Here is a 25907-nt window from a genome sequence, read left to right as displayed (position 1 = left end):
TTCCCCCATTTTAGAAGTAAACGGGGCTGAGCCCGTGGTGCACTCGGGAGAGTGCAGCACTGGGAGTGCAGCAGCGCTCCCGCCACAGGTTCGGATCCTATATAGGGATGACCGGTGCACTCACAGTGCTCACTGGCTGAGCGCGGTGCAGCCGGTCTCAAAAAGGACAAAAAAAAAAAAAAAAGTGAACAAAGGACAGCAAATTAGTTCCAGTACAGAGTTTAAGTGGTGGGAATAACAAATAATCCAACACAGAACTGAAAGAAAAAACAAAATATTCACAGATTAGGGACAAAGTCTGATATTAACTAGTAAAGTAAAGGTCTAACAGCACCAAAGAACACCTACAAAACCTAGAAGGACCAGAAACCCCTTGGGCTCTCAAGCCAGGGATGGGGGAAGGCCAGGGGCCTCAGCCATACTCCCCTGATGACCACACCCAGCCCAGCAACAACCACTAAACCACTACAGGAAGCACCCTGGGCTCCCAAGGTGGGGTGGCAGGGGGGCTAAGGGACTTGGCCACCAACCCCCCAGCATCCATAACCAGCTATGACCACCAAGCCACTGCCAGAGCCCCCTGGTCTCCCCTGCAGGAATGAGGGGGATGCCATGGGCCTTGACTAAGACCTCCCTCTTTCCTACTCCTCCCACCCTATTTCCTCCCTCTCCAATCGCTCCACATCTTAGAATGTAAAAAATAATAATAATATCAATAAGTAAATTACAAGAATAAATTTTTAAAAAGCAGCCTTAAGAGACATAGAATTAAAAAAAAAAAAAGATAATACAAATCCTTCCATGAACTTTTTGAAGTACCCTTGTAATAGAACTGGGACTAAATTAAAAATAAAATGCTTTTCTCCATTCTTCACACTTCTGACACCAAATGTCTTAATTTTTTCCACACCAACAATTCTCCAGTTCTATTTGGACACCATCTGGGTCACGTACAATTCAATTCAATTCTGATACCATCTACCTGAAGTTAGCATCAGATCCCACAAGTTAAAGGACTCAGTCCCACAAGACTGCCCCCATTTCAGATGCCAATCACAAGTCTGAGATTGTCACTCACACTTCCGATCAACCAGCTATAAACTGGGGTCCCCATAACCCCCTCCTCAGGTTTGATAATTTGCTATAATGATTTACAAAACCCAGGGAAACATTTACATATATTTACCTGTTTATTATAAAGGACATTACAAAGGATTCAGTTAAGCAGCCAGATGAAGAAATACATAGGGCAGGGTATGGAGAAGGGACACAGAGCTTCCATGCCCTTTCTGGGCACACCACCCTCCAGAAACCTACATGTATTCACCAACCTGGAAGCCTGCTGACCCCTTCATTTAGGGTTTTTATGGCAGTTCCATTATATAGGCATGATTGATTAAATCATTGCCCATTGGTGATTAAACTTAATCTCCAACTCCTCTCCCCTCCTAGAAGTTGGGGATGAGAGGGAGCAGGGGAGGGACTAAAAGTTCCAACCCTCTAATCACATGGCTGGTTACTTGGGCAACTGGCCTCCATGCTACAAGACTCACCTCATTCACATAAACTCAGGTGTGGTTGAAAGGGGCTTATTATGAATAACAAAAAATGTTCCTCTCACCCCAACTGCTCAGGAAATTCCAAGAGTTTTAGAAGCACTGGGCTGGGAACCAGGGACAAAGGACAAATATGTATTTCTTATTATGTTACAATATTCTAGGGATCATGAAAGTCATCTAATCCAAACCAACCTCTTCATTTTATGGATGAAGAGACCCAGAGGGTTCGAGGGACATGCTCAAGGCCCCACAGTTGGCTGGTGGCTCTCCTGTCTCAGAGCACATGGAGTATGCAGCTTCGGGATGTCACCTCCCAGAAGAGGGGACTACCATTAGGGGAGCAGTAGATAGAACTGGGACTTCCCTACCTGTCCCCCTTGTGTTTGGGGGCACTTGGAGCTGTTGGCAATTCTCCCCCAGGCAACAAGGCATGAAGGGACCATTGCCAGCACGTTGTCCCTTCCTCCCACCTCATCATCCTGGATTGTGACCTGTCTCACTTTGAGATTCCAGATACAAAATCACCTACAGATCTGATACTAGGATGTGAAGCCTAGAAGGCTGGAATAAGGGGGACAGCGGGAACTGAGGGGGATTTATGGAAAAGTGCACAGTGGCAGAGGCAAGGGAGATGGGGCCTTTGTAAATGAGCTGGAAGAGAGAGCAGATGAGGGACAGCAGTGCAGCCTGGCTGGGGAAAGACAGCAAAGAACAAACATCTGTTGAATGCTCGCTCGCTTTGAATGCTTTGACTGTGTCAGTTCACGGACTCCCCCAAATGCTCCTTTGGAAGGGGAATTTTAATCCTCATTCGTAGTTAAGCCAGTCCGTGATAAGAGCACGTTTCAAGACTCTGCAACTAGCAGGAGGAAGACAGACTTGCTTTCACAGTTACACGATTCCCCAGCCCAGCTCTTTCTAGTTGAGCATCCTCTAAGGTTGAGGACAAAGGTTTGGGTGGCTTAAGCCCCCAGACCTAAACAGAGCTTCAGGCACAAGTCACAGAGGAACATGAAAGTTCCTCTGGAATTTTGCAGAGTATCAGATCTGAAGGTGATTTTGTACCTGGAATCTCAAAGTGAGACAGGACAGAATCCAGGATGATGGGATGGGAGGAAGGGACAACGTGGTGGAAATGGTCCCTTCATGCCTTGTTGCCTGGGGGAAAATTGCCATTTTATGTTCCAATTAGAAGGGACACTGGGGTCACACTGCAGCTTCAGTAAATGAAAATGTGCCCAGCCCAGCCCTGGGTCTTTCCAATTATTATGAATGAACTTACTCTCAGAGCTGGCCAACCTTTTTATATGCAAACTAGGCCTTTATGGGGCCACTGGTAATCAGGACTTATTAAAGACCTGGTCACAAGCCTTAGTGAGAATCTTATAGGGGATAAGAGGGAGACTTTTGCATCTGCCCATATGCTGTCCTCCAGCCCAGCTCCAGGGGGATTTGCAACTCCCAAGTCCCACTGGACCCAGAGTGGTCCTGCCCACCAGTGAGAACTTGCCTCTTTCATTAAGGGAGGAAGCACGGAGACTCTAGCAGTTGGGATCCGAGATCTGCAGCTGCCAGCTCATCTGTTGACACAGAGCCATTATTTTCCCCTCCCTGCCTCAGTTTCTTTGCAAAGTAGAAGGGGTCCCTTCGGTTGGTCAGAGGGGTTCCGGGTACCCTCATCAGTGCACCATTCACATTCGCTAGATGTTGGAGGAGGTGAGAGGTACCAGTGCTTTCTGGCTGTCATTCAATCTCAGACCCAAGTCCCTCCTTTGATGTGGCTAGAGAGAAGGTCAGGCTTGCTGCAGGGGAGGGAAAGCTGCCCAGGGCTCAGGCCGAAGGAGGGGTGTAGCCAGGACTATTGGCCTGGGCCCTAGGCTCTCCCCGATTCCCCAGAGTTACCTCCTGCTGCAACCCTGAGCTTCACCCTTTTCACAAAATCTCCTCTCATCCACATCCCCGCCTTGCCAGAGCAGAGGCTGAGGTGGCAGCACGAGGCAGGACAGCATGAGGCAGGATGCAGCATGGAGCCGCTAAGACTCTCTTCCCATGGGGGTACCTCAAAGTCTCCAGAGACCCACACACTTTAGAGCCTCAGGGCCACATGCAAGGTTAAGGCCACGGCCCCTGCTTCCTGCTGGTCTGCTTCCCTGTTGCCCCTCTTTTTTGGAAAAGAAAAAGTGGTAAAATACACATATAATAAAATTTACCATCTTAACCAGTTTTAAGGACACATTCAATGGCATTAAGGACATTCACGTTGGTGTGCAACTGTCACCACCATCCCCAACTGAAACTCTGCACCCATTAGACAACTCATTCTCTCTTCTCCCCAGCCCCTGCTAACCACCATTCCACTTTCTGTCTGCATGCATTGGACTACTCAAGATCCTTCATATAGATGGAATCATGTAGTATTTGTCTTTTGTGACTGGCTTATGTCACTTAGCAGAATGTCCTCAAGATCCATTCATGTTGTAGCATGTGTCAGAATTTCCCTCCTTTTTCAATGAATAATATCCCATTGCATGGACATAGCACATCTTGTTTATTCATTCATCTGTCCGGGACTTGGGTTGCTGCCGCCTCCTGGCTATGTGAATAGTGCTGCTGTGAGCATGGGTGTGCAAGTGTCTGTCTGAGTCCCTGCCTCACTTCTTTTGGGACTGCAGGGTCTGCTGCTCCCCTTGGAGCTGCTCTTGAGGATAAAGATGTGCGCAGCCTGGAGGAGAGGGGGAGAAGGGATTCATTTAATGGGCCTGCGCTCCCTGAAGCCAGGCTCCAGTGCCCACTTCTCGTTGAGTGATCAGGAAGGACAGAGGGGACGACCACCCCCAAATCATGGAATCATGACTGGTTAAGATGGATGGGGCCTTGGAGTCCCACCCCACTGACAGATAAGGAGGTTGAGTTCGAAATGGGGACGTGATGTGCTCAGGGCTCTGTAGCTCAGTGGGTACTAGAGCCCAAGTCTTATTATAGCGCAGCTTTCAATAACACAGGGAGCTATTGGCTCACGTCTGCTTTGGGACCTAGGAGGGACAGCTGTGATCGCCAAGGACCCATTCCATATGCCATTCCCGCATGGTCTCCTTGCTGCCTTTCTCTGCTGGAAATGCATGCTGGGTGGGAGAGAGCCTGTGATGAAGCGTTCCCAAGAAGGATGTGTGTGCCATGCTTCTGATGCCCCAGACAGTGCCACAGAGGAAGGAGTCCAGTGCATGATGGGACCTGCCTGGCACAGGGGTGCCCAGGCCTTGCTTCTGTCACAGAAGGGCTCACTCCTGCCTGCACCAATCAGGTCCAGAATACTGACTCCCCAGCCAGCCCCTGAGAATCCAGAAACATACCTTCCTTCCTTCCCATTCTCCCCCCAGCTTTCCCTGGACAGAGCTGATTGCTCCGGGAAACAGGGACCTATTTTCTCCACCCCCAGAGTCCCTCTGGGTCCCACTTGGTTCCAGGGATAGGTGTGCCCACTGCTGGCATCTAGAAGGAGCTCAGTATGTATCTACTCTGAGGGGCATTTCCTTGGGGTCAGGCCATCCACAGAGCTCAGTCAGAAACTTCTGGATTAAAAAGGCTTCTGGGGCCCATTCTAAAACATTCACAAATGTCAGACTCAGCCCACATACGGATGGTTCTTCTAGCCTCTCCGCCTGTGATCTAGATTCCACAGGCACAGCTGCAACCTGGGACTGTGCTTCACCGTGGAGCTTCTCCTGTAGCCAAAGTGTCCAATTCTTGGCAGCCTAGAACCCGACAGGCAAAGAGGTCAGCAGTCCACAGTGGACGGGATGCCCAGCCAGCAGGGTCAGTCTCTGCTAGGGTCAGAGGGGGGACAGCCTCCATGAGGAGTGGCCTCAAGACAGTGACACCATTCCTCCTCCCCAGTGCTGGGTGGGCACGAGTGCCTCAGGGCCACCTGTGGGTGTGCCCATGAGAGGGCAGAGCTGGGGAACATCCCGGCCTTGCTCCTTTGGCTTCTGGGTTGACGAAACTGAGCCTTGCCCTCTGTCTCCAGGACTGTCCCCAGCTTCTGCGCGTGGACAAGATCCTGGTGCCTGTGGAGGTGATCAAGCCCATCACTCTGAAGGCCAAGAACCTCCCCCAGCCCCAGTCGGGGCAGCGTGGCTACGAATGCATCCTCAACATCCAGGGCGGCGAGCAGCGAGTGCCCGCGCTGCGATTCAACAGCTCTAGCGTGCAGTGCCAGAACACCTCTGTGAGTCCCCTGCCTGTCCCTGCCTGCCCCCTCTGGGTGGCCCACCCCTCCCCCAGCCCTGCCACTCTTCTCTCCTGGGAGCCAAATCAGCTCAGCTCAGGTCTTTCCCAACACCCACAAAACTGTTCAGCTCCCTGCCCAGACCTTCCCCAGCCCTGCTCCTCCAGCCAGGCCCTTAGCACCCACCCCAGCAGCAGAAGGCATGAGGTTTTTGGCCTTAGTCCTAGCCATGTTATGCTGAGGGTCATCTGCCAGCTCTGGGGCCCCTGAACCCCATTTATAAGTAGATGTATTTGCAGGGTGTCAGGCTCCAGGAACATTCTTTCCTGGGAGAAGCTCTGGAAGCCCTGGGTCCTGCCTCTTAACAGGTCTAAACTGAGTACCTCATTTGAGCCCACAAAGGCCCCCACCACCTTTAAACCCACATAGCAAGGAAGGCTTCTGAGACAGCCCAAGCACTGGCAAAAGGGAACCATCAAATGGGAGGGGGCTGGCTGGCAGTGTGCTGCTTAGATGTTTAGAAAATCTAGAGTCCAAGCCCTGCCAGTAAGGCTGTCTGCCTGGCTCCAGGTACCACACAGTGACCCCCAACTGTGTCACCTCCCTCCCCCACCCCACCTCTTCTCCTTGTCTGTTGCTGTCCCAGCCACTGCTCTGGTCTCTCTCCTTCTCTTCCTGGGCCCACTTCTATGCACCCAGATGCCCAGAGATGAACAGTAGTTACGGACTCCTAACATTCTCAGGCCATAAGAAACCTTAAAGTTCTTCTTCAGTGTAAGAAGACAGAGGCCTAGAAGCAGAGGCAGATCTAGGTTAGTGGGGCTGAAACCTGTACAATTTGGGGCCTTTTGAAAAATGGAAATATAGTAAGTACACAATTAGACATGCAGCCAGGCTTTGGGTCCCCTCCTGTGTCATGCTGCCTCTAGCTGCTGTTGGATACCTAGGTGCAACGCCTGTATTTGGGGATGTGATGTGGGACCAGGAGAGTCCAGACAAAGGACTTCATGGGAACATCCCACTCTTCCTGCAGGAGGCAGTCCAGGGGGAGATGGAGCTCAGAGAGGCCCAGTCTAGCCCGAGGTCGCTCAGCATCACTGATCTCACAACCTCTGAAACCCCAGATGTGTCCCCACAGCTTCCTATGTGCACCTCCCCTCCTGCCCTGACAGCCAGGCTGTTTTTCAGATCTCTGCAGTGCTCCAGATTAATCCTACAAGCAAAGGGATATCGAACACCTCTCACTTCCTCCTAAATCCTGAGGCCAGGAAGATGAGCCCCACAGGTTTGGCTTAAGTGATTCTCCCCCAAGTAAGAAAGCCCCTGTGGAAAGAGAAAGCCTGGGCCCCACATTTTACTCAGCAGAAGGCAGGTGGGGATGGCAGCCTGTGGGGAAAACAGTTTCCTCAGAGAAGCTGCCCCGGGGATTTGGGAGACATCAGGAGGGAGAAGAGAGCCTGCAACCTCAGGTGGCTGCGCCCTCAGTTCCCTGAGAGCGGTGCAGATGTCACAGTCCTGGGCCTTGTGGCCCGTGCTTCAGCTGCCTCTGTTAAATAGACGAAGGTGTCCCAGATAATAGTGTGCGTTAGTCCTATAAACCCCTTGGTCAGAACTCGCCCTGTTCCCTGGGGACTGACTTTAGCTTCCAGGGGCTCATCGGGCCACGCTGCTGTTCTGTTTACCATCAGAGCAGGAAGCAGGTGTGTCAAGCCGCCCTCAGCACTTCCCAGGTCTGGAGCTGCCTGACCCAAGGAGTCCACAGCAGTCACATGGAACTCCCTGAATGTGGGAGCGAATCCAGAGCCTCCTGGGAACAGGACACAAACAGGACCTCAGTAGCCCCAAGCAGGGGAGAGCCGTGCCCTCCTCTGTGCTGTCCCCATGGGGTACCTGGTGCTGGCTGGAAGAGGAATTGACTGGCCGCCCAAGGGATGGGCTTGGAGACCTCCAGATCTGCTTCTGAGGCCTGGAGGCTTGGAGCCCAAGGCTGTAACCACCAAGGGGAGGGCCTGACTTGAAGCTCCTGGCCCGCCCCCATCGTCCCCTTGGGACTTGCGGAGGGCTTCTGCCGCTTTTTGGCCCCCTGCAGTTAGGGGTCAGTCTGCAGCCTCCTCACCCATCATGGACCAGTTCTGGTCCCTCCAGGTAGCTGCTCCTAAAGCAGCTCAGCTGCCTTTGTCTCCATGACTTTTTTATTTCAACATCCCAGGAATAAGAGTTTGTTTCTCTACCATTTTAAAGTCTGAGAAGCTGAGGCAGCAGGAGGGGAACTCCACAGACAGTAGAATCCAGGAGGATCCTGCCCCCACACACCTACCAGGATCCACCAGAATCACACAGTTTAGGAGGACTCGGCTCTGGCTTTTCCCAAGAACTTCTCTTTTCATAAGGGCAGTGTGATCCCAGTTTCAATGCTGGCCTGAGCCAGGATGCCACTTGCCACCGAGTGACTTCCTTAAAAAATCTTTGGGCTCATAACAAGGGGCAAGCCTCCCCCTCCATAGTTGTAGGCAAGAAGATAGCATCAGGCAGGAATAGACCTGAGAGAGTATCTGCTTGATCATGTTACAGAGGGGGGTCCCTGGGGTCCAGAGAGGGCAAATGACCATCCCTACGTCAGACGCAAGTGAGGTGCAAGTTCAGAACATACCACCTAATCAAAGGTGGGGCAAAAAGCAGCAACAGAGCACCTTATACCCCAGCTCTGGTGTTAACTCTGGGAGCAGGTCTGATCAGCCTCAGAGGAGGATAGTGTAGAAGATGAGATCGTTTCCTCTCCTAAATCCATGAGCAGTCTGGAGTGGGGGTAGAGGGAGGGGAAGAGGGGAAGGATGGAACAGAGAGACCCCCGGGTTGGTGATGGTAGAAAGAGGTTGGTAACAGAGGCCAAGGAGGAGGGAAGAGAAAGAAGGGGAGACACAGGAAAACTCAGTGTGGGTATGATGCTGGGCTGGGTGGGCAGGTGGGGTCACTTCCAGCCCTGCTATTTGGGGACAGGCCCTGGGCCAATGACTGTGACCCCCTGGAGACCAGTGGGTGGAGAACAGGGCAGGCTCATAGGCAGTCGCCCAGCGGGGGATCAACTATGGGTTTCATGGCCTACTTTAGACGGAGGCTCCAGGAAAATGTCAAGTGCTGCTAATAATAGTGCCTGGCAACCACCTCTCAGTGGCTGACCATTATGCCAGCGAGTGCACTGCAAAGGGCACCTGCCTGCTGGAGTGCTGGTCCTCGGGGCCTGGGGCTCCAGCCTAGCTCCCACGGACCCACGCTGGCCTGTGTTTTCTCTTGTCACTTTAATCTACCACGTGTAACTCAGGGTGGGGAGAGTGATGGGCAGAGAACTCTGTCCCCTTACACAGCTGAAAACGGGTCTGCCGAGCCCTCTGAGTCCTAGAGGTGGACACAGTGCACCTGCCTGCTTCTTGTGTGGCACTATGTTATTCAGATTTGTTTGCTCAAATGGTAGAACTTTCCAGCAAAATATCTCAGAGCTCAGGACAAAGGAATGGTTGGTGGGGAGAATACCTTAATTATACAGAGGCGTTCTTTTCACTTTAGAAGGAAGAGAAGCTGAAGTTCACAGTTTCACAAAGGTGATGGGTAACGGCGTCCCTTAGCCCAGCGTAGTGTGCCAGACCTTGATTGAGACACTTAACCTCCTGGCCTCCAGGAGCCTGTAAGCCGTCCTTGTCAGCACTGAGCTTTGTGCAGACTGACTGCCTGCTGATTACAGAGAGCTATATAAATGCTAAGTGGAGCAGAGGGAAGAGAGTCCAGTGGATGAGAGCAGGGGTCCAAGCTCTCTAGCTGTCGGAAGAGGCAGAGAGCCCCCGTCTGTACCCCGTGTAGGATGCATCCAGGAATGACAGTGACCTCCCTAGAGACGGAGGCGGGTGGCAGGGAGCACCCAGGGTTAATGATTTCTGTAATATTTCATAGTTGTCATCCCAAGAATGGGGGAGAGAAAGAGAAAGTGATGTCCAGCATATTTGATTGATCCTTAAAGTCTTTTTTATTTTCAATTCTCTTAAAAAAAAAATTGTGCGCAGACACGCACACACAACAGAACACATGCATTCTCACATGCATGCATCCCCATATGTACCAAGTGTCTGGCACATAAACACTCAATCTATTACTATTTCACGTAAACATAAACACAGGGAACATGGAGTTTTGCACAGCATCCCCAAGTGTAAAGACATAGATTAAAACGCACAGTAACTGAGGCTTTCGACTGTGCTCAGAGCACTCTCTGCTTTCTCTCAAATGCTCACAGCAATCCTAGGAGGTGTGTGTGTGCTGTTGTTAATTTCCATCTACAAATGCGGAAGCTGAGACTTGGATCACCTGCTCACGTTCACACAGCTGGTCACTGGCAGAACCACCTCGCAGCAGTTTGTGTCTATGTGTGTGTGTGTGCACATATTTATGAACACACAGATAACATGGACACATGCACTCACCTCCTCTCAAGTCAGCGTGCACATAAACACACTTGTGCACAGACCTTCACACATATCCACAGGCAGAATTTTTTGCCTTCCTCTCTGGGGGATTTCAGGGCCGCCCTGAGAGGGGCCTGGAGGTTCTAGTGACCTTTGGTCACCACCTGCTGCTTCTGCTTTGGGTCCTGGCCAGACCCAGGCCTGTGAGGCGGAGGCTGGGCTCCAATCCTGACATAGCTACCACCGGCATCCCTCCCAGAGGCCAGAGGTCTGCCCACTGCAGCGCTGCCTCCGGGTGATCAGATGGTACACAGCCTGAGTCGGAACAACCAGCCCTGCCCTGGCCCTTGTGCTGGCAGCCCGAGGCTGAGATGACCACCTTTCCCCCCTGGGGCTCGCAAGCAAGAGATGGGAAGGATGGGAGGAAGTGGGGCCTGGCTAGAGGAGGGAACAGGCGGAGAGGCCTGGGAGTGTTCTTAAGATTTCCCTCTCTCACATAGGGAGGGCACCTCTTCCTCCACCGGGAAGCCCACCACCTCCCTGCTTCCACCAGACATGGGGATTCTCTAGCTTTAGACAGCACCAGAACCACAGAGTAGCTCTTTCAAAGTGTACCCCATCTCCAGGAAGTCCAATTCAGCAGGTCTGTGGTGGGCCCTGGAATCTGATGAAGGCGTTTATAGACCACTCTGAGAACCAATGGTCTAGAGTGGAAAAGGTTTTGTGAGAAAATTCAGGACAATTTGGGACAACCCAGCCTGGCCCACAGGGACTTAATCTCTGCGAAGCTGATTATTGAGTTATACAATGATCAAAGTCTCTGCTGTGTTTTCTACAGAACTAGGGAGCTTTGCTTTGTTCTGTAAGCCCAGACCCTGTCCCCGGCCCAAGTGGCATCAGTCACAGGAGAGATTCTGTGAGAGCATGGACAGTGTGGCACAAACCACCTCCATTATGTCAGAAACACCAAACGTGGCCCCTGGCCTGGGCATGTGTTGCCAGGGAGTTAGTTAAATATTTTAGACATTAGAGGAAAGCCCAAAGAAGCTTGGACCACATCCAACTTATGTCACTGTTTGAGGACAATGTCACAGCATATTCACATTGGAGCACATTCTGTAACTCAGGAATTTAGGGCAATGTCCCACATTATGGATTATAACATCTCCCACAAAAAGGCTGCAGACCCATTCTTGCCCAGAGACAGAGGCATGGGCTGCAGGCACTGAGGCTGTTCCGGGGCCATGTATTCCCGATGCTTGGTGGCTGTCCTCCCCCTCGCGAAGACACTGTGGCCAGCTTAGAGGAGGGGCAGCATCCATTGCTTCCCATGATGTCCATCATCACCCCCACGGCCCAGCCTCTTCAGATTTTAACTCTGAGTTAAAAGAGCTCATTGGCTCTGCAAACACAACTTCAAACCACATCTCCTGGACTAACCCCTTCCAACAAATTGCCCGCTCTCAGCCCCTCCTGCACAGAAAGTGTCTCAATTCCATTCCTCCATCTCGCCCCCTGTGGCAGGCAGAGGCTGCTGGAATAATGAGAAAATCACCAGGTAGGGATTGGAAATGCTGCCCATGGCAGGCTCCGGGTTCCTTCCACTTACCCTCTTTCTCTGGGGATTGAGAAGCCTCTGCTCTCAGAGGGCAAGTCAGGGGCTTGCGTGCCTGGGGGTGGCCCCTGCCTCCCAAGACAGCACCTTCCCCCTTTCCCCATCCCCAAGCCCCATCTCTTAGTCATGACCTAGCCTAGGGGGGCCTCAGACTCCTGAAGAGGCCTGGGCATGGATGCAGGGGGCCCTCTGCAGGGGACCGTCTGCAAGCCTAGGGGAAGACCCTTCCCACATACCCCAACAAGGGCAGAAGAAGCCCAGCAGGAAGCTGAGCCTGTGCAGGCTTTGAGCCAGCGAGTGCCTTTAGTGTCCAGGCCTAAGTTCCCAGGTCTGTCCTCCAGGGTCCCCTCAGGATTTCACCCTCTCCTCCAAGCTTCCAGCTGGTCCTCTTCTCTCTTAACCCCAAGCCCCTTGTCCCCTTCATTTCTTACTCTCTGCCACCACTCTCCTGGCCTGGGAACTCCCCAGGTCTTTGGTAAAGCATCCACCCACCCAGAACATTTCCCAGAGGTCAGAGTTTGTCCGATCTAATTGTGGGCCTGGCAGGGCCCATGGTCAGGGTTACCTTGGACAGTCAGGGAGGAAGTGGGCTCCTGCCTTGGGTAAACTTCCTGGGGGAAGCCAGCTGGGGGGACAGGCTCCCTGCTGTAGCCTCCACGCTGAGACCCCTAGGAGAAGTGGTGGCTCGCTCCAACCTGCTCCTTGAACTGCATCCACACGGGTGTGTGTTCGGAGGCCTGGCCCCACCAGTCCCCAATCTTTGCTTCCCCACCTTGCGCATACACACGTGCCAGTGCACGTGTGTGCACACACATTAACACACGCACACATGCGCAGTCTGGGCCACTCCTTAGCCCTGGGCGCTCTTGAGGGCCCCAGGAGCAACATTCAGGGACCTCCCGAGTAACCTCTGTGACCCAGCTTTCTTCTTTGCTCCTCCACTGACCTGGCTGCAGTATTCCTACGAGGGGATGGAGATCAACAACCTGCCAGTGGAGCTGACAGTCGTGTGGAACGGGCACTTCAGCATTGACAACCCCGCTCAGAATAGAGGTGTGGAAGGGCTGGGCCTCGTGGGGGAAGGCAGGGGGCAGCTGGGAGGGAGCAGAGGCAGTCCCCCTTTCTTTGGCAGGTGTCCTTCCAACCCCCCCACCTCCCAGGGCTCCGAGCCTCTCCTTCACAGGCTCTCCAACATCCACACTTCCCTGTTACTTCTTGGGCATGGGCTTGGCATGGGCTGGTGGCCTCTGGGAGGGGCACAGAGTGAGTAGGACGTGCTGGAAGGACTGCTGAGAGTGGAGGGAGACCAGTGGCCTAGGCTCCCTGTTCAGCTCCTCTGCTCAACCCAGGAACTCCTTTTTGCTCTTCTCTGCCTCAGAGTGGCTGAGGGGGCAAAGCCTCCCTTGTGTCCCATTATCCCAGGGTGGGACTGAGCTCCTTGTCCCTCTCATGGGCTCCTCCCAGGCCCTGCTGCATCCCAAAGCATCTCCTGCCCCCTGCCCTCTGCAGTCCACCTCTACAAGTGCGGAGCCAGGCGCGAGAGCTGCGGGCTGTGCCTCAAGGCCGACCCCGACTTTGAGTGTGGCTGGTGCCAGGGCCCAGGCCAGTGCACCCTGCGCCAGCACTGCCCTGCCCATGAGAGCCGGTGGCTGGAGCTGTCCAGTGCCAACAGCAAGTGCACAAACCCCCGCATCACAGAGGTAAGCCAGGGTCGGGCCACACCCTGTCAGGGGGTCCTGGGAACTATGCCTGTCTGTGGGATCAGTCACCCCATGATCGCCAGGTGGCCTCACATGCTTGGCTGGCTGGGAGGCATCCTCATTCTCCTTGACAGCTTCCCCAGAAGCATAGGCCTGCTTCCAAGACCCCTCCCTAATTGAGGGAAGGAGAAAGCGGGGATGGGTCAGGCTCTGTTGGGGTCTCCATGAGAGCATGTCAAAAGGACTCAGACCTCACCACCCTTCCGTTTGTCTCCAAGACATTCAGTGACACAGCTGTGAAGCTCCATCAGCAGTCACCTCACCAAGCAGTTAGCTGATGAGCAGAGGCTGCATGGAGGTCCCAGTGGCAGAGCCTTGCCCTGGGAGGTGGAGAAGATCACAGCAGAGAAGCCTCAGGACTCACCCAGAGCAGGCGCTGGGTGTACAGTAGCAGATGTGGATTGGAGCACAGTTCAGGAGGGCTGAGGGGGACAAGGCCTTGGAGCAAAGGCCCAGTCCTCACCAGTCTGGGAGGGAAGAGCCAGACATGCAGACGTTTGGGTTGCAGAGAAGAGGAATTGAATCCAGGCAGGGTACCTCGGGGTTGGTTCAGCACTATCTCTGTGCCTCATCTGCCTCACCTGTGCAGGGGTCTAAGCGGCCACATCACAGGGGAGTTAGATCACACAAGAGGCCACACCCAGCTCCATGCCCGGCCCGTGGGAATGTCACCAGCCTCCTCCTCATTCATCGCCATTGTCAAAATCATTGTCGGGTGGCTGAGCCAAGGAGTCGCTGCCCCTGGGGCTTATTTAGGTAGCCCCGTCTCTTCACCTACCCCGTCCACACTCCTTGCAGAAAGACCACCTAAGGTTCCGCTTCCCACCGTGGTTGGAGCCCTTTGCTCCCTTCTTAGAATAAGGAAGAGTCATGCGTGGCTCTTTCTCTTGTTGCTCAGCACAGGCCCTGCCTTCCACCCGGGCCTCTAGCACGGGCTGAGCACGTGGGAGATGCTCAATACATCTGTGCCATTGTGGATGCGGATACAGTAACAAAGCGGAAGAAAGAAGCTCAGTCTCTGTCTCAGTAAATAGTGAGCACAAACTTCTGCTCGGCTTCATGCAGTTTCACAACTGCACACAGAATCTGACGGTCTCACAGTGACAGTCACCCTCAGAGCCTGCGTTTGTGTGGCCCTTTGTCGTCCGCACAGTATCTTTGCCTCCTTTACCTCCTCGGTTCTCACAACTACCCTGTCATATCAGGTTTCTAGGGTTGCTGGAACAAACACTCATACCTTCATGGGGCTGTGTAAGAGGCGGGAGGTAGCTTGGCTGCTGTAGTGAACAGCCTCCTGCAGCACTGCTGCCACTTGGGCCACCCAGCCTGGGTTCTTTCACTTGCCCATCTTCCACCCTCACCCACCCCAGAGCAGGACCCTGCTTGTGACCCTTGCAGGGGGAGAGTAAGACATGCTAGAAAGAGCTAGAGGTGGACTGTCTGGGCTTCTTCCATTGTGATCCTGCTGACATTGGCCAAGGTCCAGGTGCTAGTGCTCAGAGGCACCCCGAATGGGAATGTGCCCTTCTCTGGTCTATAAAATGTGGGAGGTCGTGATCAGATCATATTAACTGTACGTAGCTCCTACCTAAAGCAGGTCCTTGGTGGTTGAGTCCTAACATTCCAATCATGGGTTTTTAATACTGGTGGTGACATTTCAGGGGCAAAAGCCAGTTGTTTTGACCAGTGTACAAGGGTAAAGTCTAAATTAAACCCATCTCCTTGAGAAATCAAGCCAAACGGTGAAGGCGAAGGTGCTGTGACAAGTGCTCTGTACCTCCAGAAGGATGCCTGCATAGCTGCGGTTTTCAATACAGTTACAATTCCCGGTCACTGAAAAGGCCACGAGGAGAAGTGAGACAGTCCCTGTACTCAGAGACTCATGGTCTGAAGAGGAGGGGCTTGGAGGTGAGAAGGATGAGGAACCAGACAGGAATAACTGTTACCATAAAAGTGGCACAAAGAAGATGCCGTGGAATTTCAGTGGAGAGAGAGAAAGCATCTGGTTATGGGGAAGTGACATTTGAGAAAGATCTTGAAAGATGGTGGGATTCCCATAGTTGTGGAGGGCTGCGGGTTGATAAGAAGGTTTTTTATTTTCCTTGAGAGTAGAACCAACACAAGCAAATGTCGCAGGCCTTCATCCTGGTCGCCTATGAATTACCCCGCAGCACTGCTGACCCTGGTCCATGCTCTCATTGCTTCCTCTATGAAATGGGAAGATGCAGCAGGAACTCTGAACACCCTCCTAAGACCACACACAGACATGGCCTGCTTTACTAAAAGCTACTGCCCATCAATAGTCCCAGACCCTGGGTGCCCTCGTGGACTTAAACTCACTTGGGGACTTGGGCAAAGATGAGAGAGAGCCAGTGGCCTCTCCTGGCCCCATCAGCAAGTGAGTGATGGCTGCATATCCAGTGATCTCTTTTTCTCCCTCCAGATAATCCCAGTGACAGGTCCCCGGGAGGGGGGCACTAAGGTCACCATCCGAGGGGAGAACCTGGGCCTGGAATTCCGGGACATTGCCTCCCACGTGAAGGTGGCTGGCGTGGAGTGCAGCCCTTTGGTGGATGGCTACATCCCTGCGGAACAGTAAGTGGAAGGCACCTGAGACAGGGAGAGCAGGAGGGGAGGGAAGGGAAGTCAGTATCAGGACGCCCTGGTCAACAAAAACAGTCTCAGAGCTTGCGGTGGGGGGAAGGAGAATGCCCCTAATGTTTGAGATTGTAGAGGGGGCTCCCACACTCCTCCACTCGCTGAACTACAGAGGTGGCAGGGAAGTAGCTGGGAGAGAAGAGAAAAGGGGCTGTTCCCACCTGGGGCACCATGGGGAGGGATGGAAGTAAGACAAAGCAAATTACAATCTGCAAGAGAAGTGTGAGTTCAGTTCCCTCTGCTGTCCCTAACTCCCCACTCACGGTCCCTCTGTCACAGAAGAAGCTGGGATACTCTCTATGAAGACTGAAAATAAAATTTCACACCCACCCTCAGGTCCGTGGGAACTTTGCATTGCTTTTCTCCTTGCAAAGTCGGCTGGCCCACTGAGTGGGTCATTCAACAAATGACCTCGACACCTAAGCCAACCTAGTGAAGTAGGTTCATGCTTCATGTATTGCCTTGTAAATAAGTAAACACCATTTTCCAGCCCAACAAACACAACTATGAAATGTTGACCAGCCCAACAGAATCTATATTCCATACCATTTTTACTGCCTCTCCTGGAGCAAAACCTTGTCACTTGTCCTATGTGTGTGAGTTATTGACTCTTCGCAAGGTCTCCCTTAGGTATGTCAATGCAGCTCACACTTATGCTTACTGGGTCACACCCGGATTTAGTGATTCTGAACCATCCATCCTGCCATTCAGTTCCTCCTGATTTCCATCAGGGTCTTCCCAAGGTGCTCATAGTGATAGATGATTTAAGGTTCAGTCTTGCTAGGACTCACCTTCTTGGTGCGTCACTGCTTAATTACCAAGAGATCTTTCTGCAGCTCCTTCAACTTCCTGAGACCTTCCTACCCCAAAACCAAAGCAGGCTGCTGCACATGTATTATGATTTGGGGAATTTTAAAATAGTCAAATCACTACTTTGGACCTACATAGCCAGCTGTCAAAAATATTATTTATTATAAAGCCACATGATTAAAATAGTGTGATACTATTATATGGGTAGAATAAGATAGAACACACAGGAAAAGAGTCCTGATATATAAAAATTTAGTATATGATAAAGGCGACATTTCAGATCAGCAAGGAAAGGCAAGATCATTCAATAATTGGTGCTGGTTAACAATATCAGATCATTATTTCACATTATACACCAAAGTAAATTCCAGGTGGATTAAAGAGTTAGGTATAAAAAAGAAACTGTGAAAGGATTAGAAGAAAACACAGGTAAAAATTTATTTGATTTCAAGAAAGGGAAGATGTTCTAAGTATAACTGCAAAAGAAGAAATTATAAAGAAAAAGCTAGGGGATTTGAGTACATAAAACTTTAAAACTTGCATATCAAAAATCATTGTAAGCAAAATAAAAATGTGAATGATATACAGGGAATGTGGTTACACCCTATTACAGTTAATGGATACTTTTTCTTAACAAATAAAGAGGTTTTATAAATAAAAGGCAACTAGCAGAAAATGAGCAAAGAATATAAATGTATAATTCACAAGATCTACAAAGAACCAAAAGTCATATGAAAAAAATGCTTAACACAAATAGTAATAAATGGAATGCAAATTAAAATAATGGAGAGCAATTTTAAAAGGTTAATGCTCAGTGCAGACGAGAGGCTGAGAAGTAGCAACTTTACTCACTCATGGTGAGAGACTAAACTGGGACAAACCTTTTGGAAGGCAATTTGGAAATACAGATCAAGTCTTTAGCTTGGTTATCATGCTTCTAGAACTTTCTCTAAATAACCAGACTACACAAATCTTTATTTGCAAGAATACTTATTTTAGCCTTTTTTGTAAAAGTAAAAAGTCAGAAGCAATTTGTATGACTAAAAATAGGGATTTCAGGGCCGGCCCGGTGGCGCACTGGAGAGTGCGCCACTTGGGAGTGCAGCAGCGCTCCCGCCGAGGGTTCGGATCCCATGTGGAGACCGGTTCCTGCTCACTGGCTGAGCGCGGTGCGGGCGCAACACCGAGGGTTGCGATCCCGTTACCGGTCAGTAAAAAAGACAAAAAGGAAAATAAAAATAGGGATTTCATCAGTTCAACTAGTTATTGTATATGCATAGGCTAGTAAACTACACAGCTATTAAATCTGATATTATAGAAGAATCACTACCAGGCATATACTCAAGGTGTATTAAGTGAGAGCATAGGTTACCAAGCAAAATAGAGTTTCTGATTAATTTTGTAAAAGAAAAACAAGACTGGAAACATACACCAAATGTTGACATGTTGACAATGTATATTTCTGAGTGGTGCAATTGGGGGAGATGTATGTATGACAAGTGCTTTTATGTACTTTTCCTATTTTTTTTTCTTTGACACTGAACATGTATTAATTATGTTATCTGGGCAGAAAGGTATGCATTTTTGCAGGACCGTTACTCAGCAGTTCTAAGAGAAACATAAAACCTAGAAACCATAAAGTAAAAGAACAAGCATTTTAACCACACAGATACTTTTAAACTTTAGCGTGGCAAACGACAGTGGAAACAAAGGTGAAAGACAGATGACAAATGGGAGAAAATAACTGCAATATTTTTAACAGAAGAAAGTTAATACTCCTACTTCATGAGTTCCTACAGAAAAAGAGAATCCACCAGCAACATAGAGAGAGACCTTCACCAGACCAAAGGATAGGCTGTAAAAAATAAAAACAAAAACATGAAAATATGTGGGACCTCACTAGTAATCAGGGAAATTAAAATAAAAATGGGATCCTTTTTTCCTATTATATTGGAAACACTTCCAAAGGAGTGCTAGTTATCTAGTGCTGGCAAAAGAGTGGCCCATTGACAGAAGTGCCAGGCAGTGCAGCCTGTTTGCGGCATTACTTGGCTGTACCTATCAGATGCTAAATACACAAGCCGTTTGACCCAGCAGGTTTCCTCCTTAGAAGTCTATCTAATAAATATACTCGTACAGTGCTTAGGGATGTGTGTGTACATTGGTTCATTTTAAAGGATTATTTGGAGTAGGGAAAAATCAGGATAATTAAATGTCCATCAGTAGGATGATGGTTATCTAAATGATGGAGCAGTTATGGTATGAAATATTGCAAAGCTGTTATAAAGAATAGAGAAGAGCTATGTATACAGTGATGTGAGGGAAAGTTCATGCCAGTTGTTGCGTAAAACAGAGGTATTTAGAGCAGTATGTTATGTTTTATTTTTATCTTTAGCATATATGTTTCTTTATGTATGTATGTTTGTATATAATTGTATATGTGTTTGTATATATAACATTTATGTCTATGTGTCACATTCATATGAAACATAAACATGTATATACATTATGTATGTATATATGTGTATGTGTATAGAAATCTATACATTTGGGCAAGTTGCCTAACTTTTCTGTACCTCCATTTCTTTTCTATAAAATGGAAAAAATATATATATACATATATGTATGTCTGCAAGGCTGTATATACAAAACTTTTGAGTGGTTAGGAGTGAAGAAAGAAACACTCACTTTTTAACTGTCACACTTCCGTACTGTTTAATTATATCCAAAGATTGCAAACAAATTTTATAATTAAAGCAATCAAAAAAAAAATTTTAAGAGAAAAACTTGCACACACACACACACATACGTATACACACACAAGTACCTCTTCCTCGCCCAGCTGGGAAGCTGGAGCTGTCTGGGAGTATAAAGCACTTTGCTAAGACAGCCGAAGCATTGAGAGCAAAAAGCTCCCAGGCAAGGACCTGAAAAACTTAGGTCAGCTGCAAGTTCTGTATGTGATTTGCTGTGGGTTCTTGGGTGAGTCACTTTACCTCTCTGGGCTCTGCCAGCTCTATTGCCTAAGCCATTTGACTGAAACACACCCTCCACTCTAATTAACAACTGAGTGGCCAGTCATGAATTAGGGACTGAGTGCTAGGGTCAGAACATAGGGACCCTCTCCTTGGCTCCCTCAAAGGAGATCCCCACAGCTTGAGTTTCCTCATTTCCTAAGAACCAAGGAGGAGCCCCCACAGAGAGGAATCGAGGTATCTTTCACCCCCTCCTCCCCTGCCCATCCCTGAGACCCTTTTGCAGAGCAGGGGCCTGGGACAATTGTTTTGGAAGGCAATTTGGAAATATGGATCAAGTCTTTAGCCTGGTTGCTGTAGGGCCCAGGTCATGGCTGGGAGTCCTGTGACCCAGGGCTTCTGTCCTTTCCTCCCCACAGGATTGTGTGTGAGATGGGAGAGGCCAAGCCCAGCCAGCACGCAGGCTTCGTGGAGATCTGCGTGGCCGTCTGTCGGCCCGAGTTCATGGCCCGGTCCTCGCAGCTCTATTACTTCATGGTGAGTCCTGACCCCCAGTGGCCTGGCAGGCACAGGCCACAGCAAACCTCATTGCCACGATCGCTGGGCCCCTGTAGGCCTCAGTGGGAAAACCCAGGGCAAGAGCCTTCTGCAGGCCCCCTAAGTTCATGGAAGTCCTGTCCTATAGTGAGTGAGAGCTCAGCCTCAGAAGCCCACGAGGCCTGGATTCAAATCCAGACTGTGCTGTGCCTGGCTGTGCAGCTTCAGGTAAGTTGCTTTAGCTCTGTGGGCCGTGTCCCCGTGTGACTGAGTGATGGCGTTACAGGGTAGGAGGTGAGAACGTGGGCTTCGTCTGGAGACTCCTGGGATTTGAGCCCTGTCTCTGTCACTGACTAGGTAAATTTGGGCAAGTTGCTTATCTTCTCTGGGCCTCGGTTCCTACTGGCACCATTACCCCCACCTGCCACCCCACTACGCCTTCCTGCGCCCCATGGACTCTCTGCAGGTCTCCCCCCAATCCCCCCAATCCCCAAATTCCCTCCAGCCTGGATCCTCCCATCTTTGCAAAGGCTGCCTGGCAAGGGGTTCTGGGGGGCAGGGGCTTTTGGAACTGCTCGGCCTTGTGATTATGGAGATGGTGGAGACATGAACACATTCTCTGCCACACAGGCCCATCATCTTCAAACTAAACTTCTTGAGTTAATGACAACTGTGATGGTATAGTGTCTTCATGATTCTGAGCTGCTTTTGGAAGCCGGAAGCCTGAAGAGATGGATTTTATTTCAGGCATCAAATGCCCTGAAGTACGTCGCAGGTCTCCGGCCTTCACCCTCCCCTCCCTCCTTCCCTGCTCCCTTCCTCCCTTCCCCCTTCCTTCTCTCACCCACCCCCTCCTCTCTCTTCCTCCTCCTCCCTTCACCTTGCACAACACCTCTCACTAGATTCTTTAATAAATACTTATTTAATTGAGTTGAATTTTACAATATAATTAGATGGCCCTGGCTGCGGTGGTTACAGTGATGAGTAGCAGCCCCTCCCCCAGGAAGCCCACAGCCTGGAAGGGGGAGAAGATCAACTGCGCCCAAGGACTTGAACACAGACTTGAACGTGGTGGGGCCGAACCTCAGAGGAGTGGGGGTCCCATGCCCCTCCCTGCCTGGGCCTGCTGCTGCCGCCCACCCCCGCTCTTTGAAAACCAGCCACCCTCTGGACACGGTGGGCTGTCGTTAAATACACAGGGGAGCTCATGCAGAAGAACGCACACATAGAATGGGGTTCATGGAGGTGTAGTTTTACTTATGTGTTTAGGATGTATGCCCCTGCCGCCTACTGGAAGGATGTGAAGGTATTTCCAAGTTAAACCCAGTACACATTAAGACAAATAGTGATAAACATATATGTATTTATATATAAAGCATGTATATATATTGTACATTATATATACATATATGGAGAGAGAGAAACGGAGAGCGAGACTGAGACAGAGGTGACACTCGCCAGGTGTTTGCTGCTAACACTGGGCATATGATCTGGCTCTGACGTTACCTGGCAGCCGAGGGAAAGGGAAGAAACCACTGCACAGCCAAAGCAAGTGCTAGACTTCCTTGGCTGGCCAACCACCCAGACCATTTTGTGCCCTGTGGTCCTTGGCAGTGGCCCTGGATGTCCAGTGGACAGCACTAGAGCAGCCTCCTACCCATCAAGCTGATGTTTCCTCTGGGCCTCCATTGCCTCTGCCCTGTGTCTGCAGCTGGGCCTCTCACTACTGTGACCAGATCAAAGCCCACTGCCACCTGGATGGCCTGCCATCATCTCCACATGGCCCTCTGGGCTGTCAGCTGCCACCAACAGTGCATCCTCCAGATTTGCCCGCATCTGCCATCAACCTACTCCCCAGGCCCACAATCTTGGTGGACTGTGGCTCAGCTTCCCTTAGTTCCTGACATCAAAGCGTCACTATGTCCTGGAGTCTTACCTTCCCACTGTCCATCAATCTCTGCCCTGCCTTTGCTCTGACTCCTTTCTAATTCACATGCCACCATGAAAATGCCATTTTCATCATATCAGCCCCATCTCAAGGAGACCCTGGGCTCCCACTACCTGTAGGATGTTTTCAAGTCCCCCAGTCTGGCCACCTGCCTGTCCAACCCTGTTTCCCCAGCCTTTGCATCCCTGTCCCCTTCCCTTCTCTATCTCCTTCCCTGGTCGCACCAAACCACGTCCTCCCCATCCTTCAAAGCCCTGCCTGAGAGCCGCTCCTGGCTCTTCTCTGAGTGCTTGATCTGCATCTGCCTGCAGGGCACTCAGCGGTCCCCTCTGTGTCCTCCCAGCTCTTCTCCTCAGGCCAGCCAGGCTCTGGAGATGAAGCCCACAGCCTTTATTCCTTTGTTGGCCCCCACAGGGCATAGGCAGTTCTAAACTTCCATGCACATTAGAATCTCCTGAGGGGCTTTAAATAAAAGCTCTGGAGTCTCCCCACCTCCCCCACTAAATCAGGTCCTACAGGTGGGGCATAAGCAGACGTTTATTGAGAAGCCACCACGTGCCTGGTGCTCTCTGCTTTGTTTTCATGCCTCTGGAACGTCCTGTCTGCTCTCAGGAAAGGTCCAGTCGTGCCTACAGATTTCTTCTACCCTGGAGCAGGGGGTGGTTGGATTTCAGGTATGAAGGGGAGGCTTTCTGGAAGAAGCTGAATGGAAAGGCAGGACTTGTCCAAGGCAGAATGTGATTTTTCATGGGGGTCTTGAGTAGTGGTGGCTCTTCTGACATAAGGTGTGGCAGGGAGCTGCAGCAGCAGATGGGAACAGAGGGAGGGAGAGGTTGGAGCAGGGAGGCTGGTCAGGAATAAGGCAGATACGTGTTGGTCCTACAGGTCACTGGGCTCAAAGACTCCTGTCACTTTTCTGTTTGAGGGACACCTCAGAGGAACTGCCCTGGGAAGTCCAGTTGGGAAGACTTTCAGGGAGAAGGAGTGGTGCTTGGGACTTGGTCTCCTCCCTGGCCCCAATTTGCATTTTGGGGTTCAGTTATGGAGCCTTCCCCCTCAGAGCTCCTGGGGGTTCTGGGTGGGAAGGAGAGGTGGAGATGCCCAGGAGTCTTGTCAGGGGTGAGGAAGGACAGAATCCCCCTGTCATGCTCGCCAGCATCTCCAGCCCCCACTGCTTCTTGCAGACACCACACTTTGGGCCCACACAGAAGCCCCCTAGCTCCTCTGGAGTCCTGAAACACCTGGTCATCCCCTTCCCCAAACTCCTCTGGGGACTTGGGGCATTTTGGAGAGCCCCTTTCCAGTGCCAGAGTAGGGAGAGGGAACAAGATTTGGGTCTTCCTCAGTTTCCCTCCACAAGTCAGGCCAGACTCTGGAGTGTGGGTTTATTCACCCAGAACCCAAACGCCAAGGCCAAGGGGCCCCAGATCAGCACTCCTGGTCTCATCACCAGCTCTGTCCCTGGAGGTCTCCCTGCATGGAGCCAAGTGAAGAGGTGGCCGGGAAGGCAGAATTTGATTTCCCGTGCAAACCCACCGTGAAATATTTATGAAGCATGACTTGAATAATTAATAGTTTCTCACAACTCTGAAATACGTCTCCATAACATCCTCCCCCCCCCACCCCTGGAACCATTCCCCCACCAGCCAGCACCAACAGCAGAGCTGCTGCGAAGCCTGTGGGGGTCACTCACCTCCAGCCCTCCTGAGAGCCCTCTCCCACAGGCTGCTGGGGACACGCGCCCCGTCGATCTTCACTTCCCTGGTTTCGACTATATCTCTAGGACCACCCCTGCCTCCTTGCCTGTGTCCACAGATAGACATTCTCTCCCCTCCCCACCCCGCCCCGGGGAGGTTAGCAGGACCCCTTGACAAAGGGACAAAGGCACCATTTGGAAAGGTGCAACTTACAGAACAAGAAAACTGTCAGGGGCAGCCCCTGATTTTGTGACAAGGGAGGCTGTGTCTGGATCCAGACAGAGCTGAGAATGTGGGCTCTTTCCATAGCTTCATCCCACCCTCTTCCCTGTCTCCAGTTGAACCAGTAACAGAGCCAGGATTAGAGCTGTTCTTTGGCTTGGCCATGCTATGGGGATGCTAGACCCGGGATCTGTAAAGGCTGGGTGCTGGGATCTGAGGGGGAGGGGCCTGGGACTGTGGTCAGCTTGTGATTTCATGTATGTCCCCCCGTGTACCCTGTGCCTGGACCTGGGTGCATGTGAGGCAGGCAGGGGCCCTGCAGACTCCTCTGGGGCCCCCCTTTATCTCCCTAGGTGTCACTGCCTCTCCGTGGGGAGGTTGCCAGCCCACTCTGAGGAACCGAGCAGGTTTGACTTTTGGTGCTGAATTCTTTATGGGGTAGGTGGCTGGGGAGGAGAGAGAAATCTTCATTTAAATGCAGATACCGGCTTCTCACCTGGGACTGAGGAAAGTTTTTCCATTAAAATGCTAATGAAAGAACGAACTGCAACTCCAAATCCCCAGCTGTCACAGGCTTTTTCCTCCCTGTCCCCATCCTCCACCTGGACTCCTCACTGGTCCTGTTCTGGCTGTGGCGGTGGGCAGGCCTTGAGAGCAACTGACCATTCTATGCTTCTCCCCTTGGGTTTCCCTGGGACCCTTGCGTCCCATTGCTCTGGACACTGGGTGCTTTGGGCAGCTCTCTGGAAGGCCTGTGGAAGAGACAAGTCACTTTTCCAAAAGCAGCAGAGACTGTAAGTTGAAGAGGTGATTGAGAACCAGAGCTCTGGGGTCAGGTCTCAGCTATGCCACTTTTTAGCTGTGTGACCTTAGAAAACTGGCTGAACGTCTCTGAATCTTGTCTGTGAAATAGGAACTAATACCTACTTTATAGAATTCATTGGGTGACTGAATTGTATGTATGTGTGTATATAATATCACTATAGATGAAGATGTAAAGCTTGACACTTAAAAATTAGTACATGGTGGCTATGATTATTACTGTTATTAATCTAGAGATGCAAACTCTCGGGGTCCAGAACATTGTCTATCCGCATGAGCCTAAGAAAGCTGGGAGGCCACCATGACAGATTCCAAAAGGTGGCTGGGGAAGGGGGGAAGGCTCCTCCTGTCTGGTGATTGCTCGTGTCTAAGGACACATCCTTTCTACGCAGACACTGACCCTTTCAGACCTGAAGCCCAGCCGGGGACCCATGTCCGGGGGCACCCAGGTGACTATCACGGGTGCCAACCTGAATGCTGGCAGCAATGTGGTGGTGATGTTCGGGAAGCAGCCCTGCCTCTTCCACAGGTAACCCTGAGGGAGGGCCCTCTTCTTCGGCCCTGCAAGGGGATGGGGCTTTGGGGGGGGGGGGCCAGCCGGGAAAATCAGGCTTAGTGTCCCAGAGCA

At 51.1% G+C, this 25907-nt stretch overlaps 1 protein-coding gene across 2 annotated transcripts in view; it reads left to right on the top strand.

Moving 5' to 3' along the window:
* The window catches only part of LOC103599672 (plexin-A4), an 87894-nt gene that overhangs the window by 24341 nt on the left and 37646 nt on the right, over positions 1 to 25907 (top strand). For both annotated transcript variants that reach the window (XM_008583816.1, XM_008583817.1), the window contains exons 6-11: positions 5584 to 5784; positions 12807 to 12903; positions 13360 to 13550; positions 16054 to 16205; positions 20473 to 20590; positions 25672 to 25808. In XM_008583816.1, coding sequence (XP_008582038.1) covers positions 5584 to 5784; positions 12807 to 12903; positions 13360 to 13550; positions 16054 to 16205; positions 20473 to 20590; positions 25672 to 25808 — 896 coding nt within the window. The remainder of the gene's footprint in view (positions 1 to 5583; positions 5785 to 12806; positions 12904 to 13359; positions 13551 to 16053; positions 16206 to 20472; positions 20591 to 25671; positions 25809 to 25907) is intronic.

This window comes from Galeopterus variegatus, unplaced genomic scaffold, assembly GCF_000696425.1.
Source record: "Galeopterus variegatus unplaced genomic scaffold, G_variegatus-3.0.2 Scaffold3049, whole genome shotgun sequence".
NCBI classification, from domain to species: Eukaryota; Metazoa; Chordata; class Mammalia; order Dermoptera; family Cynocephalidae; genus Galeopterus; species Galeopterus variegatus.
This window is presented reverse-complemented; position numbering and strand designations above follow the sequence as displayed.